Raw genomic sequence first — 12663 nt, forward strand, 5'->3', positions numbered from 1 at the left:
AATCTAAACAAGCCCTGAGGCTCTAGCCTCAGTGTGTTTTCGAAAAAAAAGAAGAAGAGGAAGGAGTAGAGAGTGTGAACTAGAAAATAAATAATCGTTAACTCCACACACATTCCAAGGTATGTCTAGTTGTATCAGGTTAGCTCCTATTTAACTATTGGCGGATGATCTCTTCTCGAAAGAGCAAAAGGATAAACACAAATATGAAAAATATTTAAAAAATTAAGAAAAAACCATAGCAATTTGTTTTGAGCCAACAGTAAGTTATAGTATTATACTTGCTCTAAATTAAGCTGCAGTTGGCGTAATATAGGGAGGGCAAATTCATATACGAACATAACTCATATTAGGATCTGATGACTCGGTGACCTTTGATAAAATACTTTGTTTATAATTATTTGTCATTGGGTGTTATTCATATCCTAACATTTGACCATTCCTATTGTAGCAACGGATTCATGAATATTTAAAACTATGCTATAATATTGAACTACATTAATTACACGCTAAATGTAACCATAAATCCTCCCCCCCCCCAAAAATTATAACCATGCAAACAATTTTTTTACTCGTTAAAATTTGATAATTTTAAATGATATGATTAAACTATGTTTATACTTAAAAGGCAATTTGATAATTTTAAATGATATGAATAGACTATGTTTATACTTAAAAGGCACCCATGGACTTCTCAACAGAAAAGAAGATAACCCTCCTGTAGGACCAATTAAGCAGTTGGGTTATGCACAGTATCATATATAGGAACTCCGGACTTGTAACTCTATTCTTCATGCTTTCAGCTGGTGATCTATCATCTCTACATGACCTGTCAAACTTGAGAGACAATAGTCAAGTTACATGGGGCATGGATTAGGTTCGTACGTACGAGAGCGCTAGCTCAGACGGCTCAGTCGTCAAGTGTCCCTCTTTCCAGTGCGATAGTGTGCATCCTGTGCTAAGCTGCCACCTTTCTCTAAGATGTCCTAAGCAACCACAACCAGCTACACTTTTCATTGCATCATGCACTGTCACGATCCATGTATCAGCGATTGAAAAATAATTTATTAGTAAAACTTTTATGTGTGTTTTTAACGGTTTAAAATAAAGTACAATAAAAAAACATCAAAATTAACTCTCAAAATAAGATTTAAAATTAAAATTGAACTACTCGTCGACAAGTCATGCATTTCAGAAGAGCAAACGCAGTATGAGAACAGTTTGATACAAATACATGCCAGGTGTAACCACGCCATTCAGCAGCATCAAGCCGTGATTATTGAGTGAATAAACTCATACCTGCTCAACAAGAAAATGGAGAGAAAAAGGCAGGTCTCGATTATTTGTTAACTATGTCTATGTATGGAGTGTAGTTTACTTAATCTTTTTTTTTCCTGAAGCCTTTGTGGCACATGTACAATCTTCTCAAACCTAATTGTCTCAAGAGTAGGAGGTTCGGTCGCCAACAGCAACGAACACAAAGAGAGCAACATCCACTTTCTATTCTGTCATGTCATGCTCAGAATTCAGCGGAAAGGGGATCATCGACTGCAAATGCATAAGTACTCCTAGAAACTAATGCAAATATGCACAAAATGGTGGATATAAATCCTTAACATTTAGTATTGATTTCTGTCCTACATGCATGTAATCAGTGCAACAGTAAGAATACTGTTCTCTGTTTAATTACTTTAGAACTACTCCCTCCGTCTCTAGAAAAAAAAATGAATCTAAGGACCTGATATGACGCATCCAAATATAACGAATCTGAACAGTGGCATGTCCAGATTTACTGAACTATGATGTGTCACATTTAGTACTAGATTGGTTTTTTTATGGGACGGGGGAAGTAGCATGTAGCATCTTATTTTTTTCAGCACCGACAAAAAGGGTAAATTGCACAACATATATTTTGAACTTTTTTATAAGGATCAGAATCAATAACACGTAGGAGTCATTATTTACTATTCCATCCGTCCCAAAATATTAAAAGCTTTGGTTGTATGAGACGCATCTAGTAATATAAATTTGGACAAACATCCAACCAAAGCTTCTAATATCTTGGAATGGAAGGAGTAGTATGTTTTTGCCTCAACTTACTCCCTCAGTCCCAAAAAAAAACCAACTTAGTACCACATGTGACGTATCCTAGTACTATGAATCTGGACATACATATAATGTCTAGATTTATAGTACTAGAATATGTCACATCTGATTCTAAATTCGTTTTATGTGGGACAGAGGGAGTATTAATTAGTAGTATGATCTAGCTGGACTAGTAATTAATAATATTATGCTCCACCGTGATGTCTCAAGGAACAATGCTATATGAGCTATGCACTGGCTACCCAACAGAAAAATTGGAAACGCAAGGCATTTTTTTAGAGAGTAGCTTTTACTTGAAAGTATAAGGGCTTTCATAGTGCGGTGATTTATCATCTGGCCCGAGGGGACCACCTATATATTTGTCGACAAATTTTCTACTAAAAATTTGATAGATGTAATTATAGTATAATCGCAGTGTAATTACACTATAACTTGTATGTAATTACACTGTAATTTGCATGTAACTACAGTGTAATTTGTATGTAAGTTTCACGTAATTTTGAATCGTTAGATCTATTACAAGATTTGTTCTGGTGAGGAAGAAAAAAAATCACAGCACACACATATGTGAAAGGATTTGTTCCCATGACCTCTATTTTACTGAAATAACATGTTACCGAGAGATTCTTGAAAGTTACATACAAGTTACATTATAGTTACAGTATAATTACACTACGATTGTACTGTAATTATATTTGACAAATTTTTGGAGGAAAATTTATCGATAAATATATAGCAAATTCGTTGTGACTAAATTTGGTCAGCCGTTCTTTGCATGGATCGAGGCGTGGTGGGTGGGGGAGAAGTTTGTGACGTGTTGTGGAGGATGTTGCTTGGCTCTCCCAGCGTGATTTTGAGGCACATTGCACTGTGGATCATGTGGCCTTTGAAGGTCTTGAGCTCACTTGGCAGCCCAGGCTAAACAAATTGACTGACGCATTGCTATTGTCCTAAGAGTATGGTACATTAGGCAAAACAGAAACAAAACAAGTGACTGCTAGGAACTCTAGCTAACTACACGGCATAGGCACAAAGCTCTAATGTCGCTGGCAAAACGCAAACAAGTCAGGAGGAACAAAAGCTAAACGCGCGACATTGAAACAAAGAAAAAAAATGATAGGACAAACCCTTGACTCCCTAAATATACAACTTCTATCCACGCATCAAAGATCTATGGATCGAAAAAGTATTGTGCCAATAACATGCATGTAGGATAGATGATAAAATTTCTTTCTATCAAAACAACATTATGGCTATATAGCGAATTTGACTAACCCAAATGATTTTTACGTACTCTTCATAGCCACTCTTTTGGTATTTGCTTAAAAAAGAAGCATGGTGAGTCAGTTGCATCAACTTGTGCATATCCTGCCCATGGGTGGATATATATCAATAGGATATTCACAAGTTGACAAAAAAAAATTTAAACTTCTTTGCGCATTTTTTTTGAACGAATGATTCTTCTTTGCATATATTTTTTGAACGGATGCTTCTTCTTTGCGTATTTATCTTTCTAAAAATGTTATACTATTGTAAGAATTGATGGTGGTTTTGTGCATTTTAGATACAACGTCTGATTTATCTATTATCTTAAAAAATGTAGCCAAAGCTTTTTTTTTTTGTTGGAAATATAGCCAAGTTGACAAACCTAAGGCACAAGATCAAGTTGAAAAAATTAGTATCACGTCCAGAAACGTTTTTGTATCTTTCACGACAGCCAAAAACCATCAGGGAAAATCAAAATACGGACAGAAAAATTGTCCTTGACGATGACCCGACAGGGAAAACCTGTCTGCTTGACTGTGTAGCTACTTATGAAACATCCATGTATTCTCAACATCCTTGGATGGAACTTCGTTAGTAGAAGTAATAGCATTATAAACAACACGAGTGGGAAATTAAAAGATGTTGGATAGTCTGTCCAATATACTGTCTCTGTTTTTTAATAGATGACGTCGTTGACTTTTTCTCACATGTTTGACCATTCGTCTTATTCAAAAAATTTATGTAATTATAATTTATTTTGTTATGAGTTGTTTTTATCACTCATAGTATTTTAAGTGTGATTTATATCTTATACATTTGCATAAAATTTTTGAATAAGACGAATGATCAAACATGTGAAAAAAAGTCAACAGCGTCATCTATTAAAAAATGGAGGGAGTATATTGAAAAAAAATGCCTGTGATATTTGTGCCTTCTATTTCTTAAAAAAATCATTTATTTAGATAAGTATGATGGCATAAATATATGCTAGTCCCATACTTTTTTACTTCTAAGGACACTCGAAACTTTCATTTCTTTCTTATCCGAATTTGCACTTTAGTGTTTTAACATCGCCACACACTTATACATGTATCTCATCTGGTAAAATTCATGGTGGTAGAACCTGCTCACTCGGGTTCTAAGTCTTAGACTCGGCACATGCGTTCGTATTTACGGCTAATTATTTTTCAGTGGTAAGTCACGTACCCGTTGACAGAGAGACGCCTATAGTAATTTCGTAAATTTCAAGATATGCCACCCTAGTATCCGAAGGTACTCATAGAAATAAGATGTCTGTGTGTGCATTCATAGAGAGTGCACACATTTAAAAGAGCGCTTATACAACCTAGTATTCGACGATGTTCAAAGATAGGGTGTACATGTATGTGTTCATAGCAGTGAATGCGTGCGTGTTTATGTGAGCGCTTGCGGTCTAGTATTTGGAGGTGCTTATAGGGATGGGGTGCACATGTGTGTATTTATACGGTGAGTGTGCACACGTTTATACGAGCGCCTACATTTGTACTGTGCTTCTAAAAAATTAGAATGTATTATGAACTTTCTTTATACTATATCTCTTGAATTCCAAATAAATTGGTCTTCGTTCAATCCTTTTTCGTTGAGCTGGATATTAGACAACTCTAAACCAGTCTATTCGAAGCTTCTAATCTTTAATTAATTTTCAGAGTCTCAAAAGAGAACTGTCAGTGTAGCCGTACAAGTTCTCCTCACAAAAAAAAAATTATACGTAGTACTTTTTATACATGCAGACGTGTATAGATCTTACAAAAGTTGTGAATAGATCAGCGTACGTATATATATAGGTATAAGGTACGTATTATATTCATTCGTATACGTTATTATGGCAGTATTATCATGACGTCATAGGAAATCAGTGATGAAGGGGTCGTCGTGGAAGAACTCCGGCCACGGGAACGGGCTGCTCGCGCCGCCGCCGCCGCCGCAGCTGGACGCCGACGCCGTCGCGCTGCACCAGTCCAACGGGTTCGTCATCGTCGTCGTCGTCACGTCGGAGAGATCGGCGAGCGGCGGCAGAGAGCCACCGTGGCACGTGAACGCGTCGGCGCCGCCGGCGCCGCAGCCGAGGAGCCTCAGGTTGGCCTCGACGTCGTCGCTCGTGATCACCGGAGCCTCGGAAAACGCGCACGGTGTCGTCTGGGTCTGGCCGCCGCCGGAATGGCCTACGGCCGTCGGCGTGATCGGGACAGAGCTGCCTGCAGGCGACGACGAGCAGGTGGCCGCGGCGGCGGCGGCGGCGGCGAGAGCCGCGTCGGCGTCGTGCGCGGACATGGCGCCGCCGCCGCCGCCGCCGGAGCCGGCCGAGGCGATGGTGGAGGCGGCGGACTGGAGGAGGCACTGCAGGTACTGCATCTTGGCGGCCTGGATGGCAACGTCGGCGCCACCACCACCACCGGCGCCCTGCATGATCTGCGCCGCCGCCGCCGCCGCCGTGTCGCCACCGCCGCCGCCGCCGCACGCCGTCGCGGCGAGCTGGTCACGGAGGGTGGCGAGCGCGATGAGCTGCGGCAGCGCGGCGAAGAAGTCGGTGCGCGGCCGGTGCGTCATGGGGTCGAACCCCATCTGTATGAGACGCTTCTTGAGGTGCGTGTTCCAGAAGTTCTTGATCTCGTTGTCCGTCCTCCCCGGCAGGTGCGTCGCGATCGCCGACCACCTGCATAAACAAAACAAAAAATCCATTGCAAGCTCAGAAATCGAGCTCTCATGGCGATCGATCGATCGATCGAATCGATGATCAATGGACGGAATAATCCTACTTGTTGCCGAGGATGGAGTGGAGGTGGAGGATGGTCTGCTCCTCCTCCTGGGAGAACTTGCCCCTCTTGATGTCCGGCCTCAGGTAGTTCGTCCACCGCAGCCTGCAGCTCTTGCCACACCTGTTCAAACCTGCGAATCACAAGGTGTTCATTGATCAGGCTAGATCAGCAGAAGATTCAGATATCAGGTGTTAAATTCTACAATCATTGTGCAAATGAGTGCTTTTCGAATCATGAATTTTTTTTCCTCTGTGTCTGCCACTCTATTGGCATTGTACTCTAAATTCAAGTCTATAATTTGTAACAACATCTGAATTCAGTTGCAGTTACATATCACGTCTGAATTATTGCTTTTTAAAAAAGCACTTCTTAATTCAGGTGCAGTGGAGTTGGTATTGTGTTGACAAACTGACAGTCTGAAGAAGTTTGGAGCTGGGGACTGAAGAACTGTACCTGCAAGCCTGGGCAGTGTCCTCCAGCTGCCATGGCCATTCTTCTGGATGTAGTGGAGCAGCTTCTCATCCTCCTCCGGTGTCCATGGCCCCTTCTTGAGGCCACTCTCATCGCAGCAAGGTGATCTTCCCATGTCAAGAACTTCACTGAACTGAAGCCCAACTGATCGATCAGCTAGCTGAAAAATGCTGATCGATCAGTGCTTCTGATCCTTAGCTTTGAAGTGGTGGCCTGAAGAAGATGTCTGCCTGCTTAATGCTTTATATATACTGGTTGAAGCCTGGGACCTGAAGAACCTGTCCCCTACGTGTGGTCTTTGTCTCTCTATATGTAGTAGGAGTGCATCAAACTTTTTTGCAAATTTTCTATTGGGATTTTGCAGCTAAATCGCTTACTTTGTGCAGAGGAGACTTTGCTGTCTTGCACACGCAAGATGATTGGAAATTTCAGCCAAGAGCTAGCTAGGTTAGCCCAGAGAGAGCATAGCATGGTTCGTGTCCCACTGAAAGAAATTGGGGAATAGTATGATCTGTCTACTTGACTAGCTCCACAAATTCAGAGTTTCAGAATACTAGTATAGTAGTAGATTAACTGTTGTGTCCACATGTCACAACTCTATTGTGTACACATGTACGGGAAATATGCTTGATGCTTCCATGACCAGGGTTAACAAAACCGATCGATTTTCGTGGAACCGCCGATGGTCGGTTTGTAAAACCGATGGATTTTAGCTAGTATTTTTACGGAGTTGACCAAAAGTTATTGGTTTTTACTGGTTTTCGGCAAACCAGTGGGGAGCGGTTATCACTTCCAAAACGGGAAGGTAAACCCTGTCCGTGACTGCAACACTGTGGCCTGTGTATGTCCCATTACAGAAAATTCAGGTATTAACTAGAATTTCATGTTCATGTACACCAACAAATTTGCAATTAGAAATGCTTTGAAGATTTGCAATCGTATATTTCTGTCCTTCATACATGTAACTATCTAAGTGTAAGGAAGTTAGCACTTCTCTGCATCATACTACAAAGCATCATTCAGTCATGTAAAACACACTAATTGTATGTACTGTTACAATTCAGAAGTGGATATACTGAATAATACACCTTGACTGCATGTTTGATGGATTGATGGTTAGGTGACAAGCAAGCATCATACACATGCACGTAGCACGTAAATATATAATGATTGGATGAGTTCATGCAGGTTTGTCACCTAGCAGTTTGGCATCAGCTGCCTGCACTGGAGTCAAGGTGAAGGAACTGAATTGGGCCAAGCTTTTGTCAAAAGAGTCTTCGTGTTTACTACTACTTGATCAGAGAGAAACTGAACTAATCCGAGGTCAGCAGCAGCAACTCCTCCCATCAGATCATCCAACAAATCGATCTTTTTTCTTTCTTTCTTTCACTCTTCCATCGCTTTGAGAAATTAATGGTTAATTGCCTGCGTCATTTGTGGACTGTTTCATTATGGACGCTTGATTAGCACCCCATGCACGCAAACATTTTATGATTTGTTGTTCCTTCAGATCACCTGTCTCACCCTCCCCCCTAAAAGGCCTGAACTTTCTCACTTTCTCCCTGCATCTTTGTGTTCTCCTCTCTCTGTAAAAACTGTGGTGATGTAACATGATCTTCTTTGCAATGTGCTTGGTAATAGCATTGGAAAGTTATGCCTTTCAGAAATTTATTTTTCTGAAATGTTTGTGTTTCTTTTTGAACGAGAACTGCAAGACCCTGCATCTCTGCATTCTCCTCTTCTCTGTGGTAAACCGCGGTGATGTAACATGATCTTCTTTGTAATGGGCTTGGTAATAGCATTGAAAAGTTATGCCTTTTAGAGAGAAAAATTCTGAAAATTCTCTCTCTTTTTTGAACGAAATCTGAAAGAGCGCTGCATATACATAACTGAATAGGGGTAGAGTTAGAAAGTTCTTTTTCTTACTGAATATGAGCACACCTAAGGTTAGACAAAAAAACACAAAACATAAATCCTGCAGTATGATGTTTGACTTTTTAGTCAAACTTTCGAAACTTTAACTATTAATAATTTCTAAAATACTTCATTTCAAAACATAAAAGTAATATATGTAGATTTGTCTGGAAAACTATTCTCATAACCTCATAGGTTTATTAGATTTTATAAATTTACTCTATTATGAAAATGTGGTCAAATTTGCACCTTGAAGAGGGTAAAAGAGTCGATGACCAGACAAAGGTAGTGTACTTTTCTCTTGAAGATGAAGATTAAGATTAAGTTTTTTTTACGCAAAACGAGGTGGAACTAACGTATGATTGATTGAGTTTTAATTATTACAAACTTAAAAAATAGATTAATATAATATTTTATAGCAACTTTTATATAGAAAGTTTTCGCACGAAACGCACTGTTTAGTAGTTTGAAAAGTGTGTCACGAAAATCTTAATTTTTATCCAACTCTTGTTGGAGAAAAGAACGGGACCAAAGTACTTGTTCCCAAGCATATCATGCCCTTCAGTGCTTCGATGATAAATACACTTATACACTCCAGAGTCCAGAGTCCAGATAATCAAAGACATGTTGAAGTTAATTAAGCTGGTGCAGCTTCCATGATATCTGACGGGCAATCTAATTAAGCTCGCGTATTCTTTTCTTGGAGTTGTTTGTCAACTGGAGCCTGTTGCCAGCTCTATGCTTGCATGCTCTGACGCTGACCATACGGCCGGGAAGGTACACTAACTACAGTTCTTTCCCCCAAACTGCAAATGTCCAAATGCCCAACTAATTTATCAATGCAATGCAATGCAGAATTGCAGATAGATGAGGGATCGATGACGAAGAACAATCATGCTTTGCAGGCACCACCACCAGAGATGATCTGATGAAGGCACATGTGAAAGGTCAGGTCTCCGATTGCAATGCATGCATGCAAAGCCCTGACGACCATGCTGCAAATTCTGCATGGTTGTTCGTACGGTACACAGCATGGTTGTTAGTTTGTATTAATATTGCTGTAAGAAAAATGCTGCCCAATCAGATTTTAGCAGAATTTAACCGCATCGACTTCAACATTTGTAGGGCTAGTTTAGAAGTATGAAAACAGTATGAGTTAAAATGTTATGGGAAACATGCTCCATCGTTTACTCTTTAGCTTATTAATTATAGATAAAATTTAAATTTTAAAAATTAAATAGAGTTGATTTTGATGTTTTCTTCGTTGTAGTTTATTTTTCAATATTTACTTTTAAACCGCTAAGAACACATATTTAAGAGTTTTGACTGTAAATTGTTTTTTCATCGCTGATAAGCGTAACGGCTTGTAATCAGCTGTAGGCAAAACTATGAGATGTAAGCGAACACATATATAGAGCTTTTGATGTATCTAGCCCTGCTTTTTTCCAATATATTTCTCTGACAAACTGGAGTTTTTGTTGACCTCAAAACTTCTAAAAAAATGATTGATTTTTTTTCTTTTTGACCAGGGCTACTAGCAGCAGGCTAGTAGTTGACCTCCTAATTGGCACTTGTATATTATGCATAGAAGCTGAAGTTGCTCAACAATTTTCAGAAATCCAGTACTCACAGAGGTCTAGGTCTTGTGAGTTGTGATGAATAGTAATGGATAGCTCATAGGCTAGCTCTCTTCAGACAAAAGACGAAGATTATACGGGCCCTTGCCAAAAAAAAAAATAATTACAATTTTACACGGTTGATTGTGTCATGCTGCTACCCAGTGTACAGACAGACCCGTATATACGGCTGTTCTTAGACCACACGAGCCTGAAATCCTTATCATGTTTCTGAACAAAAAAAAGCACTGGTAGTTAATTAACTGACATGTTTCCAGGTACTTCTTGCAAATACGTACGGATGTCCAGGTTTAGATTAATTGGGCATATGTGAATCTTTGACCTGATTGAGCAAAGCATATAATTAATTAAACTACTCTCTATCTGCTCTAATGCCAAGCCACCATCACCACCTGCAGCTTAGTGACAGCAATTAGCATCATGAACAGTGTCCTAACCATAGCAGCAGATTGTTTTGGAATTTGTGGTTGATTTTGCAGATCTGGCATTCAATGTGAAAGTGTGCAGAAGTAGTGTACGTATTCCATGATGATTTGGTCAGCTCAGTCAATGATCGAAGGCGACAAAAAGGGATCAAAGGCTTCCCTGCAAGAATGGATGTTTCGCCGTAGTATTTTTGTGCGACTGTAATTAATGCTGTTGATGATGTTTTGGATTTGATTCACTGAGGGAAAGAAGATGAAGAATGATGTCATGGTGTGGTTGTTCTAAAGGAAGAATGTATATTTCAGTTAGTTATCTAGAGTAGTACAGTACTTAACTTCATGAAAAAGCTATGTTAATTAGTTAAGTGATTAATCCTCTTACTGCATTTTCGCTACCAATTGGGCTCCATTTGGAGGATAGAAACTTTGCTCAAACAGTTCAGTTACTCCCTCATGAATCTGAAGAGTTTTATTCAGTTTTTGAAACAAAGCTCTGCCTCATTTCATTGATAAAGAAGAGATACACGTCGACGGAAGAAAGAGTTCACACTGAAAACAGGAGAAAAAAATCAGTTACTCCTAAGTTTTAAGAACAGAGCTCTAAACGGTTTATGATTTTTTTTTTGTTCATTCTTCATTCCTACAGGAACTATGGCACAGTTTATGAACAGAGCTATGCCGGGTGAATGGTCCAACATTAGCAACAACCAGGATCAAGTAGAATGCAGCACACACACATACATTAGGAAACAAACAAATTGAGAAATTACTGGGACCCAATCTCGTTGTTCTGCACCCTTGTTCTTTTGAAAAGTAGATTGGTTTGGTAGGAACTTGTGATTTAAAACTGTACTGGAACAGTCCATGGTGTACTGGCTGAAAAGAACAAGGGGAATGCCTGTGGAATGCTTGATCTGAAAAAGGCAAGAACTATCTGACCAAAAAGGATTACAGATAATTTTTTTTCATAAAATCTCTGAAAAAGAAGATATACATGAGACCTTACTGAGTATGAAAATATTCAGAATCTATGGAGTAAACTGAATGCCACTATAGCATAGCATACTACTATGATTTATGGTTCCAACTCTAATCAATTTGAAATCATTAGTCTGCCTCAGAACATTATGAGCTTGTCTATGTTTACATGGTGGTTGGCTTCAAGAGAGATCAGTGTGGGGGCATTCAAGGTTGATGCCTCAATTTCATGGGATAAGGTAAACTTCATCTTAGGTAGAAAGGTGCTTTGCATTGCGGTTTAGTCTAAACTGCTTCATGATTTGTTAATGAAAAGGCTAATTCATGGAGCCAACTAAACCCACAAGAGGAGTAGTAGGACCTAGCTTGGAAGAGGATGGATCAACCCACTAAACAAGTCAATGCAAGTCCTTTTCTTCCACAAATTTTGACAATTTGACCCTTTGCAAAAACTATTTTTACAAATGAACCGCTGCCAAAACTTATTTCAAATCTGACCCTTTTGCTCAACGCCAAATCGTGTGGCACTGAACTTAGATACCTCAGCGCCAAATAGCATGGCGCTGAATGTACGTTGGCACGCTGACATAGTCTCCCATCCGTCGTGGCACGGCATTCAGCGCCAGTTGACGTGGCGCTGAGATGTCTAAGTTCAGCGCCACATGATTTGGCGTTGAGCAAAAAGGTCAGATTTGAAATAAGTTTTGGCAGCGGTTCATTTGTAAAAATAGTTTTTGCAAAGAGTCAAATTGTCAAAATTTGTGCTTTTCTTCTCTGCTCCTCCTTTTTGCATGGCTGTGTTCTAAACTTGCATCATTTGTCGTCGGCAACAAGCTAAGGTGCATGGCTTATGCTGCTAACTTTTTTTTTTCTGAAAGAAACTTATGCTAGCTAATTGGCTTCTGATATTTCTATATTGCCTGCCTGATGAAGCTTGTTTGATGGGCAAACCCATCAAAAAATCTTTTGCAAGCAGTGACTATGCTGGCCCAGAGTCTTATGTCACCAATTTGATCTTTGTATTGGTGATAGAGTACTGTAGCAATTAACTGAGCTCACCCACACAATTGTTTG

The 12663-nt window shown here is 39.6% G+C and overlaps 1 protein-coding gene across 1 annotated transcript; it reads right to left on the reverse strand.

Annotated features, from left to right (window-relative positions):
- Positions 1 to 5020: 5020 nt before the first annotated feature.
- LOC4345885 (transcription factor MYB93) lies at positions 5021 to 6904 on the reverse strand. Its single transcript, XM_026027441.2, has 3 exons — positions 6618 to 6904; positions 6165 to 6294; positions 5021 to 6061 (listed from the first exon to the last, which is right to left on the reverse strand). The coding sequence occupies exons 1-3, from the start codon at positions 6748 to 6750 to the stop codon at positions 5251 to 5253; spliced, it is 1074 nt and encodes a 357-aa protein (XP_025883226.1). The 5' UTR covers positions 6751 to 6904; the 3' UTR covers positions 5021 to 5250.
- Positions 6905 to 12663: the final 5759 nt, after the last annotated feature.

This window comes from Oryza sativa, chromosome 8 (genome assembly GCF_034140825.1).
Source record: "Oryza sativa Japonica Group chromosome 8, ASM3414082v1".
Lineage (NCBI taxonomy): Eukaryota > Viridiplantae > Streptophyta > Magnoliopsida > Poales > Poaceae > Oryza > Oryza sativa.